General features: G+C 39.6%; 1 protein-coding gene across 5 annotated transcripts in view; it reads left to right on the top strand.

Moving 5' to 3' along the window:
* Positions 1–264: 264 nt before the first annotated feature.
* Positions 265–14,773, top strand: part of cnih3 (cornichon family AMPA receptor auxiliary protein 3) — a gene marked incomplete at its 5' end in the record, with an annotated part of 24,916 nt that continues 10,407 nt past the window's right edge. For 2 of the 5 annotated variants that reach the window (XM_014330859.1, XM_042216506.1), the window contains 3 exon segments: positions 265–377; positions 6,949–7,095; positions 7,714–7,769. In XM_014330859.1, coding sequence (XP_014186345.1) covers positions 265–377; positions 6,949–7,095; positions 7,714–7,741 — 288 coding nt within the window. 5 annotated transcript variants of the gene reach the window in all.

Here is a 14,773-nt window from a genome sequence, read left to right as displayed (position 1 = left end):
AGTTGAGGGTTCTCACAAGGGGTTCGCAGCCTAGCACTGACATGGGTTAGCAGAAGATCTGGCAGAGGTCTGTTGTGAATGCTGGTCTTATATGCAGGTGACTTGATTGGAACCAGGTGTGGAAGCTGATTGGAGTCTCTGCCTGAAGGTAGAACCCAGCGGAGTGGAAAAACCCCGTGCTCACCCGGACCATGACAATAAGCCTGCTGAAAAGGTCTTTAACTTTAGCAATCGATTTTTCTCCTATTTCTCTCTGTCCTGTAGCTGGTGCTGCCAGAGTACTCCATCCATGTGTTGTTCTGCATCATGTTCCTGTGTGCTCAGGAGTGGCTGACTGTGGGCCTTAACATTCCCCTGCTCTTCTACAACACGTGGAGGTAACTATCCAATCCATCGTCCCGTGTGTATCTGTGTGAATGTGTACACTTTGCCCTGATTTTTCAGATGGCATCTTATTGGCTAAGGTTGTTTTGACCCAAAGACATTTGCATTAAAAGATGAGGCTTATGATTCAGATATTTTATTTTATTTATAAGAAAATCTGTTAGCAAGAGACTCAAGCAATGAATTTTTCACCTAACATATACAATATATGTAGCCAGACATTAATGTTTTATTTCAGCACTATTTGAAGTGAATCCCTTATCCTGCTGTTATAAATACTTACTACTGCACAATATATGTATAAATCCTGAGATGGAAACAGTAACCAACAGATGTACTTTTTCTGTCATTTGAGCAAAATTTCTCTGTAAACTACTTATACCGAGCCGTTAAAGAGAACTAAATAAATGATAATTGTATTGCGCAATAGTGGCAATACAACATGAATAAAAATGCTACTTAATGCTATAAACCTCTTTTATGTTAGTGCACAATTTTCAACCATTGCTTAAGAAGAAGTCTTATAGTTTACTACTTTAATTCTAGAACCCTTTTTTCTGTCTGGATGTATTCAAAGTACTTCTCTGTTTGGGCAGTTTTAAACCTCCTATCTAACGAATGTCATAAAATCTATAACTTTGCTTTAATGGTCACCAGGGATATTAAAAAAATACAAATACAGGGTTTTCAAAACCTGACTGCTTATTAACAGCTCAGTACAGAGCGCCAGTTCATCCTACCAGAGCCGAATAAATGCCATGCAAATTCACATTACGAATACATTTATCCAAGAAAAATTAAAAGTAAACTTACCTCTTATTATTATGGTAAGGAATGATAGCAAGAAGATGTGGCCTTGACCACACAGTTAAAACTACCTTGAACCACAACTCCATACCCCAAAAATCTTAAACAACAGTCAAACAGTTAACAATGATCTGAAACCAAATCTTGTTCTGTTGTTTGACTTTTGTGGTAATCACAGTTTGTCTATAATGAACGCCACATTCAAAAATAAGAGTATTCATAAGTGCACGTGGCACCAGGAGAACCTAAGCTTAAGGTTAATGATCGAGTTTGTAATTGTATTATCAGATCTTCACGCATATGTTCTAGACACGTGAGTGAAAAGAGGAGCAGAGGTGTCAGCTGCAGGGGAGAATACTGGACAGGACTGACACATCCAGATGTGAATAGTGAGGATGTGCTGGCCCCGGTCTGCAGGATCTTCAACTCCCACCTCTGATAGAACTTTGAAAGCATTCTGACAGAAGCTTGGTACGTTGAGTCTGAATGGACCATCTTCAGCACCTCTATTGCAGAGGTGACTTGAGGCTGTATGTTATGCTCCATGTTTTGGCTGTAATCTCCAGATGGTGGATACTGGAGGTGAAGAGAGCTGTCAAGCTGGAGAAGTGGTCCTGTTGAGCATGGCAACTTATGTGATTCCAGAGTACAGCTCAAGGCAAAAACTCCAGTTAGGCACTAGCTCAGGGAAGGGGAAGGAGCTCCCTATCCACATTGTATACAGTAGGAATGGGACTCTGCTAACCTCAACCTCAAGAACATAGTCAAATGATTGAAGAATTATTTGAGCATCTCTTCAATCCCACTGGCACTACTTCGTAGTGGAAGCAGAGTGTGGAGACGAAGAAGCTGATTCACCCTTCACTGGAGGTGAAGTCACTGATGCAGTTAATCAACTCCTTGGTGGATGAACTCCTGAGGTGAATGAGATTAACCCTGAGTTTCTCAAGGCTCTGGATGTTGTGAACTGTCAGGGCGGACACCCCTCTGCAACACTGCGTGGATGGTGCCTCTGGATTGGCAGACTGAGGTGGTGGTTCCCCTCTTCAAGAAGGGGGATTGGAGAGCATGTTTCAACTTTAAGTGTATCATACTTCTCAGCTTGACTGGGAAAGTCTATGCTAGGGTACAGGTGAGGAGAGTCCATCTGTTAGTTGAACCAGCAATTCTGGAAGAACAATGCATGCTGGTCATTAAACACTGCACCAGTTCTTCATCCTGTGTAGGATATTTCAGGGTGCTTGGGAGTTTCCCTAACCAGTTTATATGTGTTTTGTGGAGAATGCATAAAACTTTGTCCCCCATGGTGTCCTGAGGGAGTCACAGGAGTATGGCTACAGGCTAGCCGATCCCTGTTCAACCATGGCCAGGGCTATAGCTGTATTGCCAGCAATAAGTTGGACTGCTGGAAATTGGACTGCTCTCTGTCACTAATTCTATTCATAATTTCTGTGTATGGAACTTCTAAACACAGAAAATGAGTGAAAGGAGTCTGGTTCAGTAATCACAGTGGTCATATCTGTGCTTTATCAATGAGATGGTTATGTTGGTTTTGTTGAGCAATGACCTCCAACTTGCACTGGGGCAATTTCTGGCCTGAGATTTGTGGCCAAAAAACGGCCTTGTGCTCCCTTTTTCTTGGACCACATTAAACACTCTCCTGATGATTTTATCGACTCAGTTGCTAGTTTAAGTCATTGATAAAACAGCATGATTTTTAAGGGTAATTGTGAGTGTCAGAAAGGAGGGTAAACCAAGGTATGCTGATTGGCTAGTGACCGTCACAAATTTTTAGAGATGGCTAGTATGGGACTTCACAAATTAGTAGATAACATAATGCTTGCTACATTCAGATTTTCTATTTTCTTTCTATTTTAGTCCATGGTTAAATACTGCTTTTTGCAGCACACTTCAGAACCCTCACTTCATCACCTGAACAGAGTTTAATAGTCAGAAATGAAAAATCATGTTATACCGTGATACCATGATATTGCCTAAGCATAATTGACCAGATTTTTGAGAACATCGGTTTTGTATAAGCAAATCCATATTTGTTGCAAGTACATTTTTCTTTGCTTTTCAAGACTCTTAAATGCAGAGTCTAAAAGATGAGTCACCACTCAGTGATTTTCATGTTTCCTTTGCTGCTCCCTCTTATCTGTTGTCATTTTTGTTGCTGGTCCTCCCGCTGGTTAGTGGGATAGAAATGGACTGCTGGCAGCATCATTGGTTCAAGCTCGTGTGCTCAGCTGGTTGAAGTTACAGAAGAAGAGGAGAGGAAAGAAGAAAAAAACCATTTTGCTATCTCATTAACTGCAGAGTTTGCAGATGCCCACCAGCTACTGATGTGTGAGCTGAAAGATGAGTAGACAGGGAAAAGAAGATGGGGAGAAAGTAGGGATTGGCAGGAAGTAGAACAGAGAAAGTGAGTGAGTGATGGGTGAAAGATCAATTATTGACAGGGTTATTCAGAGGAGAGTGAGTGATGGCGAGAGGACAGTAGGCTGTGGATGGGGGAGTGAATGTATTAATAACTACTGTAATGAGATTTCTCATAAAAACAGCTGATAGTAAGCTATTTACCAATATGTAAAGATGGCTTGGAACAGTTAACCATGTCATGGTTAACTTTCATGTCAGGTAGTTTCAAGTTTCTTTTGAGATTCTCACAAAACCTAATTAGTCTATCTAAATTCTAAAATCTTGGATCTTATTCTAGTCACGTGGTGGGAGAATTACAAATTTTCAACATTTGCAATTTAACCCCCAGAAAGCGTAAAGTATTTAGCTAGGATCTTGGACTGAGTCTGTAGAGAGAAAAGAAATAACTGGAGAAGGTTTAATTTTGTAACAAATAATCTTCAAATGTCAGAATTCTTGTAACTTAGTTGAAATAATCTGTAGGACTGCCTGTCTACTTTGCAAATTATCCTTTGGATGTTAAAGTCACAGTACAAAAGTAGATCTACATATGCTACAAGGAACATTAAGGCCTCGGTAGAGCAACCGTAATTACATACAGCCTGCAGTGATGTAACTGACAACTTGTCCATTCGTGAGGGATATTTTCTTGATTATTTAAAAACTAGTTTAGCATGCTATAATATCAATGTAGGGAGTTGTAGAGGGAATTCCAAGACAGCCTGGCCACTATAGTGTTGTTGTTAAAATTCTTTGCTTGCCAGCTGAATCCTTCCCAAAGAGTGTGTCTGTGTGTGTGAGTTAGAGAGCAAGCGAGAGAGTGCTGTTTGTTATGTGTGAACAAAATTATTAACACCAAACATCTCTATGTCTAGCATAAAGGAAGAAGTGTGTCTCAAATGTTTTCATGTCTCATCTGTCACCTTTACTCGAGGGACTTCCATTTATTATTCAATTATTAATGATATTTTTAGTATGTAAATTAGCTATTTAGTAGACTCTTAATGATTACCCAGACATGTTCACCTCATCCTCAGTAATGTATAGTTGGGACATTACTGAACCCTTGTGTGGTGCTCATTTTCAAATGCATTGTTGAATATTTCATATATGCATGACATATCAGCAAACATATGTAAATATGTGAATTTACAATGTAATTCATTTTTGACACCTAAATGTACAACCATCTCAGAGTTGTAAATGGAAAATATACATGGATTACCATAAAGTATGAACATAAGCCATCTGTTAGCTTTGGTTCAAAGCAGAAATACCAGTTAAATGGTAAATGGCCTGTATTTGTATAGCGCTTTTCTAGTCCCTAAGGACCCCAAAGCGCTTTACATATCCAGTCATCCACCCATTCACACACAGGTGATGGCAAGCTACATTGTAGCCCCAGCCACCCTGGGGCGCACTGACAGAGGCGAGGCTGCCGGACACTGGCGCCACCGGGCCCTCTGACCACCACCAGTAGGCAATGGTTGAAGTGTCTTGCCCAAGGACACAACGACCGAGACTGTCCAAGCCAGGGCTCGAACTGGCAACCTTCCGATTACAAGGCGAACTCCCAACTCTTGAGCCACATAATGATGGCAGCTTCCTGGTTGGACTTCATTTCCCATTAAATCCTGCAAAACACAGCAGGAGACAGAAAAATAACCTGAAGCCAACTCTCTTATTGCAACTGGTCTGGTGCATTGTTACACAGCACTCCATGTTACAGATTGCTGTGCATTTATATCAGTTCTGGTGTCGTTTAAGGGAAAATTACCCCATCGACAATGTGCATCAGTAATAGCTCTCCCTTAAAGCAACAGGCAGCAATTCCTTCCTCATGTCTCGTTTCCTGTATAGAATATTTTTTCCATGTCATAATTTGAACAGCCATCCTGAAGTAGGTCTCACTGAAAAGCTCCAGGAAACATCTTACAATTCCCCTATCACACTAAGTTTTGTGTTCTGATTACACTGCACATCTTCTTTGTACACAGCTTTAAGGAAGAGAACTGTTAGTGTTCACAAGTATTGGTTATGTTAAAAGCACAGCATTGGGATGTGTAGATGTTGGGTTGAATTTTCTCTTTATTTTGTGAATCAGTCAGTAGGTCTCAGTTGAAGAAAGGAAAAATTAGTGGAAAATTCATAATAAAGTTTATATATTTAATCTACTGCTATTGAATTTGTTGTTAGCTTAATGAGCTAACTGAGTTGAAAAACCCCAGCCCTGATACTTTTAGAAGTGCATAACAGACCTGGGTGAAAATATATTTGGATATCTATTCAAATATGATGTCATATTTTGCTCACTTTGTTGAAAATGGGAATTCCTGCAAGATAAGTCAAATTTCCTGGGATATTTCCAGAGTCAAGTAGCTGCTAAACCTTGCCTCCCTTTCACAGCTAGCACTGCTTTCCTACAATAATATTTAAAAAGTGTCACAGTATTAATAACAGATAGTAAATCAAGGTCAGATTTCTTCCCAGCATAGAGTGATAAGGAACATCCGTTTAAGCTTTCGTCAATGTTGTTAACTATCACGTCATAGCAGATCATTGTGTTCTAGCTAGCTTATTAGCATTAACACTAGTTAGCATTCTTTATTGAATTATTAGGTGCTGGACTATCATGTATCAGCTCTACCATATCTATAAAAAAATCATCTTTTATTTCTATATGAATCACACTGGAAATGCTCACTCTGAGGCCGTGTAAAAATTACCAAATGGCAAAATACATGAATTTTGAAGCAGTAGTGGTTTTGACTTCCTCAGTAGATAATTTGCACATTTGTTAAAATTCTCTTAATGTTTTCTTCAAAAAACTTTGGATGCTAGCTGTAAACTCATTTATAAATGTGTTTTACTTTGAGGATCTTATTATTTAACTCCAGCATTAAAAAGAGAAAAAATACGACCAGTAAATAACTCTGACCCATCATGCTCGACTAGTTTCTAATCTTTTAGGTACCTTTTGATAAATGCCTTGATTTTTAAAGGTTGTGAGCAAGCTAGAATGTATCATTTGCTGCTAATAGGGCAGATAAAGTCCAAACGCTTGACAGGTTTTTCATAGCTAGAATTAGTTGTTAAACCATGAGCAATCACTATGAAGGGGAAAGGTTTATCAAAAGATTTGTTTCCATCAACATATTCAACTGCAATTTCACCCATGTCTTCTGCATGATGGTGTACCTCAAAACTCATCATGCCATCTTTTTCCATGCTGTCTTCTCCTCCACTTCCACCCATCATCTCTCCCACATGTCCCACCCCTTCTCACGTGGTCTGGAATGGGTCAACTACCCGTGGTGTGGTCTTTGCCCTCTGTGGTAGGTACTTCCATTCCCCAACGGACACTAAGGAGCTGCTGTACGACCCAGCGTCCGTGATGAATGGCGACACACTCAAGTTCTGCCTGAAGGAGGCCTGGTGCAAGCTGTCCTTCTTCGTCCTTTCCTTCTTCTACTATCTCTACTGGTGAGCACAGGGCAGGTGGTATGGGGAGATAATTGGATTACATGTAAATAGATTGCATTAATCTAATTACAACACATAAATAAGCAGTAAAACTGAACTGAAGCTACTTTTTAAAAAAGCTTGGGGAGAAAAGGATCAGTTGATGAGGTGTTTGACTTCCGCCCAGACTAAACATCAGCAGGTCATGTAATATTGGTTTGATTTCCCAACTGATGAAGCAATGTGAGTGCAAATCACTGAATAAAGTAACCATTTCTCCAGCAATCACATGCTACTCCCTGTACTCATATGACTTTGTGAAGTCCAGTTTGCCATGTCAGGCTAGTAATACTGCTAATGCATGTGATGTTAAGAGAATTTGATTCTTTACTTCACTGACAAGCACCACAATAATGCTGTGTGTAGCTGATGGGTAAAACTACTACATACTGGTTCAAATGTTGTTTGTGTGCAACGAGATAATTGATAATATTGATGATATATTCACATGTCTATTGTTGTATAATTTGTCTGCCATGTCCTGATGTTACTGCTAAAATCAATTTTCTTGTTCATGTCTAACGATGCTGTTATTATTAACCACGGATTCTTGTTCCATGTGTCATGTGGGTGCTGCAGTGTGTGGAACCTGGAAATATCCCTCTAATAGGTCTTATCAGTGGAAACACTTAAAGGTACAATCCTTATATTTTTTGATATTTCATTCTATGGTAGTATATTGAGGCAGAACAGCATTGTTGAGAAGAAATCTTGACCATATGACCACCCCAGTATTTGCCCTTTTCTCAATCTTGATATGTTGGACTGTGAATGGCTGTTGTGGTTATATGGATTTGATGATTTTGACCAGACTACATAAATTTTTCCAGTTCTAGTTATAGAACTCAGAAGACGGTTTTCGATGACAACTAAAGAAGGATTGCAACTTTAACATGGAGCTGCTCTTGTATGTGTGTGATAATGCCGCAACTTAACATTGCAGTAAGGTCCTCATCTTGTAGAAAAATGCCATTTATGTATCTGCTTGGGGTATAAATACTTTGCTAACAGCAATGTTTATCGCAGCAATACCACACAGGTAGAAAAGCAACATCATGAGAGTGTTGAACTTAGACTCTCGCACAAAATCCTGATGTTTGTTTTTGAGAATGGCTGCAATTACTCAACATATTTTAGAGATATGAGGCGGTACTTATTGTCCTTAAATTTCCAAACACATTGAGCTATTTAAACACAGTCTATTTAAAGTTTCAATACATGACCTCTGGGAAAATGTATACCACAGGCATGTGATTAATTGGATTAAGGACGTGTGCAGCATTTTGCCAATGCAGGCTTAATTTGGGAGAAATTATTAAATATCACTTCTTGCCCTTCCTGCCCTAATGCAGGACACATGGCATGAACCTAGTTATATCCAATAAGAAAAAACTAATCTCAAAATTTTTTCAGTTTTAAAATATATCCAAGATCACAAAGGCAGTTGGATTGTAATGCATTCCCTCCTGGCATGAAAAATAAAAAGAGCTAATGTGTTACGCTCACATGTATCCCATTCATTTTCATACCAGAGCCTACATCAGTCAGTAGATGGAGTAACTTGTGTGGAAGGTTCAACCAACAGAGGGTGTCTTTATTAAATAATATTACAGTATAGGGACAAACATTTATAGCAAAATTGGTTGGCTATCAAAAATGTATCATCATTTTTAAAATAACTGAATTAGGTACCTATTGTTATAAAGACAGTGTTCATCTTAAAGTTTAATCATCTTGCTTTTTCATCTCACTTCATCCTGTCCTGTTCTAGCTCATATTGGACTGATCTGCAGCAGCAGGTATTCTACAATACAAGGTGATGGTGGACTCACTTTCAAATCTAAAGCCAAAGACATATTGAAGAGAATTTGTCCTTGCCTCTTTTCCGCCCAAGATTTTTTGTGTGATTTCTGTAGCGACTTGCTGACCTTTATGATCCTCCCTGTTTCTACACTCTTGATCAAGGGTCCAAGGATTAAACAGTTTGTTTGTTACAGCATCAGGGAGTTCTGCTGAAAGCAAAGCAAGCCAAATTTGAGTAGGTTCAATCCGGTTGCATTTGGGTAAAATGCTACCCCTTTCCCAATGGCTAGCCTAAGAGGGAATGTATGAGGGAGAAATCTGTTACTATATTTTGAATGGCACTGGCTTATTAGAAATCAAATTGCACAAATTATGCATCAACCAAAAGAATAAAACCTCACGAAACTATTACATTAATTTGTTTAAGTCCCCAGTACAACTGCAACAACGGATTCTTGAGGCTAATAAAGTTTCCACATCTTCATGCCTACAAGGTGAGTGCGTGTAACATATATTCATTGCCAATTAGATGAGTAGCAATTCTAAAACGGAGACTTTTTTCAGCCCTTTTGTACTTACAAAAAAGAAGGGCTGGTGTTAACTGGTCAACAGCCTTAACACTGGCATGTAACACTCTATAAGCAGGACTTATACAATGTTACAAAATTTATTTTTTCCACTTAAAATAGGATTTCAACACACATAAGCATCCACTAAAGGAAGGTTTTATCTCCTAATTATGACTTATGAATCTCAAAATTACCAGAAAAAAAGGACATACTCTTCTTTTAAACAAATGCCATAAATATCTGGCAACTGAGAAGACTGCTGGACTTTTGGGTGAAGAATCTTGTCTCTTTCTGGTCCAATATCATATTCTAGCTGCTCAACAGCACTGTGTCTTCTTTGTTGTATTTTTCACATCATGATACACCAAATGTTTTCAACTGGTTGACAACCTAGATTGTAGGCAGGCTAGTTCAGCAACCGACTCTTCTGTTGTAATAGACCCAGTATTGTCTTGCTGGGATTTGCAAGGCCTATACATAATCTTGAGAAATTTTCACAAATATGAACTAAAAAGTGCAAAATTCATGTTGAAACACTGTCTTAAACTAAGCAGGGGATTAACTTGAACTGACATCAATAATGAGAACATCAATAATATTATGTTGATCTTGCAATTTTTTTCTTGTTATGTGAGGTTTGAATTTTATCAAATTAAGCTTCATTTTTTTTTCCATTTAGAGCTCTTGCTACATACTTGTAGTACTGTAGCTCTAAACCTGATGACTGGAAGGTCAATATGGCCCATTGAAAGGATGGCCCTTGCAACAGAAATCACACTTCAGCTTTGTTTTAATGATTAAAAATAACAAATTCAAAGAGTAAACTCTAATTTTTTATAACTATAGTGATGGTCTGCATAAAGAATTCATGAGGTTGAATTGAAAGTGAAGCAGCCTGAAACCAGATCTGTGCAGCTTGTACCTGTTTCCGCGACCCTCCTTTCTCCACTGCTCCCCAAACCAAACCGCACTCATCTGCATCTGTGACCTTCACACCTTTGCAACCAATCATGCTGACACACACACACACACACACATGCACACACACACACACACACACACACGGAAATCCCAGTGTATTGTATGCATATAATGAAATTGTGCATGCTGTGCAGGCACAAATGAACACACAGCTCCACCTGAGCACTCAACTTCACACCTGGGAAATGGATAATTCAAAAATCCTTTCTGGTTTCTTGGTGGAGCTTAGCCTGTGCAGATGATCCGCTGTAGTTACTCTGTAACACATGATTTTGTCCATCTGGACACAGTGGGAGGCTAGATGCATTGAAGGGCACTGAGTGAACAGATACTTCTCAGATGTCTACATCTGTGCCTTCATATTTACTTTACAGAGATACATTATCAGACAACACAAGATTACCAAACAGTAAAATGTGTTATAACGAAGCTGGCTTACTTCACAAATTTCCTCACTCCTGCCTAGCTTGTTTTCTGTCTTAGACCCAGGTGAGTTACGTGCTTTCTCACCTTCCTCAATCTCCTAACACCGGATGGTAATATAGTCATGCCTGACAAATGGAGTCCCCTTCCTTTGGACTGTGACCTTTGACCTCAACCCTCAAACTTCTGACCTTCTTTCTTCCCTCTCTCCTCGTGTAATTTCTGTCACAGGGATGCTGTGTGGAATGTGGTGCACTACACTAACAAACACTTTCCCTCCCTGCAAGATCAATACAGGTTTTGTATCTTTCCTCAGCTTGGGTTTACCCCTGTGCACTGAAACACTGGGCCTTGGCATGCTGTTGCCTGCATATTCTACAAATCAGACCTTTTGTTTAAAAAGAAAAAACACGAATGCTGTTCTTCTGATCTTCCTGTGGCATGAAAGTTTTGCTTTTGTGTCAGCCATACACTCAGAACATATACAAGTTTAACATTGGCTCAAAGATATTAAGTTAATAGAACATGAAATAACCCAATTCAGTTCACTTCAATTTATTTATATAGCGCCAAATCACAACAGCAGTCGCCTCAAGGCGCTTTATATTGTACAGTAGATACAGAGAAAAACCCAACAATCATATGACCCCCTATGAGCAAGCACTTTGGCGACAGTGGGAAGGAAAAACTCCTTTTAACAGGAAGAAACCTCCAGCAGAACCAGGCTCAGGGGGGGGGGGCCATCTGCTGCGACCGGTTGGGGTGAGAGAAGGAAAACAGGATAAAGACATGGTGTGGAAGAGAGACAGAGATTAATAACAGATATGATTCAATGCAGAGAGGTCTATTAACACATAGAGAGTGAGAAACTTGACCGTGCTTTAGCAAAAAGGAAAGTTTTAAGCCTAATCTTAAAGTAGAGATAGTGTCTGTCTCCTGAATCCAAACTGGAAGCTGGTTCCACAGAAGAGGGGCCTGAAAACTGAAGGCTCTGCCTCCCATTCTACTTTTAAATACTCTAGGAACAACAAGTAGGCCTGCAGAGCGAGAGCGAAGTGCTCTAATAGGGTGATATGGTACTACAAGGTCATTAAGATAAGATGGGGCCTGATTATTTAAGACCTTGTATGTGAGGAGCAGGATTTTGAATTCAATTCTGGATTTAACAGGAAGCCAATGAAGGGAAGCCAAAACAGGAGAAATATGCTCTCTCTTTCTTTAGTTCTTTGTTTTTTTTTTATTCATATTTTGGATGGACAGAAACATTAACAAATATACAACTGGAATAATCATACTGTCAGTTCTCTGTCCGTTTCTTAACAACAACCAACAAATAAGGACTAACAATAACTAAGACAAACAAACAAACAAACAAAAAAAAAGCCCAGGAGAAACAAAATGATATACCGCCTCCTGGGAAACATCAGCAAAAACAAAAGCAATGGGGGCAAAACACCCGGGTGCCTAAAAACAAAACATAACCTTGACCACTGATGACATTAGACAATTTCTTCCCTCTACTGACTTTCAAAGTAAAAAAAAAAGACAACAACAAAGATACCAATGACACATGAACCCCCCCAAAAAGAACATTTATCACAATATCTAGGAGACATTGTCGATGTACAACAAAAAAGGACCCCAGACCTGCTCAAAAATATCTTCTCTCCCCTTAATTCTGTACATAACCCGTTCATATGATGCCATCTTAGACATTTGTTCAGTCCATTCCCTGAGAGAACAGGGGCTGGATGACTTCCAGTGCCTCAGTATTATCCTGCATCCTGTTATGAAAGCCAGACGCATCCACAGTCTCTGTTTTTTTGAAAGGATATTATTGTCAGGTACAGGCCCAGGACACATACAGCTGGAGATTTAGAAAGATTAAGTTTAAAAATATCATTCACCAAGTTAATGATCCCGTCCCACAAATAATCATTTTTCCGACATGTGTACAACATATGAACTAGAGTCCCAGCTTCCTCCTGAAGCTTGTGGATAATGACACCTGTTGGAAGGTGTCATTATCCACAAGCTTCAGCCTGACTAATTTACTGGGAGTCCAGTAATTTCTGTGAAGCAACTTGTACTGGATAAGTTGAGACTGTGCAAATATACCATGATGAAACCAGCGTCTTCCAACTGTCCTCTAAAATCTGGATACCCAGATCCTTCTCCCAACACTGCCTCAGTCCCCCCAAAGTGGGAGAGTGTGCCTCTCTGAAGATCCCATAGAATTTGGATGCCCTGATTCTATTAATGCCAGGGGCTGCAAACATCTTCTGAATACTAGATGGAGGGTCTGGATTATTATTCAAAATGGTTTTAATACAGTGTCTTATTTGAAAAAACCTCCAAATTTCCCTTGGATCCAGATTAAATTCTCGTCTGATTTCTGCAAACGATTTCATGCCAGTCTGCCCAAATAAATCCCCCACCTGATTGATACCTATCCTAGCCCAAGCCTCCCATCAGACCGGTTTCTTACCAATTAATATTTTCTTATTATACCAGATAGAGGCTCTAGCGGTAAGATAAGGGCTAATGTTGGTATATTGGTGAGCTCTAAACCAGGTCTCTTGCATGAAAGCCAATACTGGATCTTTAAACGGTACTGGTCTTCCCTTCTGAGTAAGGAAGGCCTCTAAAGATGAAGGAGCCACAAGACTTTCCTCAATCGCAACCCATGATGGAGAGGGAGAAAGCATAATGATACCAGACCATCTTGGACAATGCCAACCCGCCACTCTCTTTAGCAGCATATAATTTGGACCGATTAAAAGATGGCTTTTTGCCTGCCCACACAAAACCCTCCACACATGTATTATAAAGCTTTAGCAAATTATGTGGGACTGCTATCGGTAACATGTGAAGAAAGTACTGAAGTTTGGTGAAGATGATTATTGCCCCTAAATTAATTCTGCCCAAAAGGGCAGATTTATTGTAACCCAATTCTGCAACAGCGGACGAATGTTTTGAATCACTGGGGAGATGTTTACTTGCATTATGTTGTCTAAACCAGGGGTCAGTTTAATCCCTAAGTAAGTCAAACCCTCGGGCATCCACTTGAAATGCCATGAGCTCCTCATAACTGGCGGACACAGTTTAGAAATGGGCATAACTTCCGACTTAGACCAATTTATGGTGTAGCCAGAGATTACAGAAAAGGAATCAATAATTGAGGAAATTGCAGGAATGGCCTGTTCTGGGTTACTTGAGATCAGTAAAATGTCATCTGCATACAAAAAAGTTTTATGTTCTTCTTGACCCATATCCACCCCCCTAATTTTCTTACATTCACGTAATGCAATAGCCAAAGGCTCCAAAAACAGGGCGAAAATGAGAGGTGATAAGAGTGAACCTTGTCTAGTACCCCGACTTAACGAAAAGGAGGGTGACATTATCCCATTGGTAGTAACTGTAGCCATTGGATCTGTGTATACCACCTGAATCCACTGCCTAAAAAAGGGACCAAAACCGAATCTCTTCAACGTATAAAACAGAAAGGGATACTCAACTTTATCAAAGGCCTTCTCTGCAACTAAGGAGAACGCGACGACAGGGTCTAAATTAGTCCTGCTCTTCCAGAATATGTGCAATAACCTACGTAGATTATCTGCAGATCTTCTGTTTTTCACAAAACCGACCTGATCCCTATGCACCAAATACGGAAGAACTTTCTCAAGCCTAAAAGCTAGTATCTTAGAAATAATTTTTTCGTCCACATTAATTAATGAAATTGGGCGATAATTCCCACAATACTGTGGGTCTTTCCCTTTTTTATGTAATAACGTGATCACTGCCGATCGCATACTAAATGGTAGTCTCCCTCTTTGAAACGCATCTTGATATACCGACAGTAG

This window comes from Haplochromis burtoni, unplaced genomic scaffold (assembly GCF_018398535.1).
Source record: "Haplochromis burtoni strain Fernald_Lab_line unplaced genomic scaffold, NCSU_Asbu1 Contig_1087, whole genome shotgun sequence".
Taxonomy (NCBI): domain Eukaryota; kingdom Metazoa; phylum Chordata; class Actinopteri; order Cichliformes; family Cichlidae; genus Haplochromis; species Haplochromis burtoni.
Note: the sequence above shows the minus strand (reverse complement) of the source record. Positions and strands in the feature narration are given on the sequence as shown.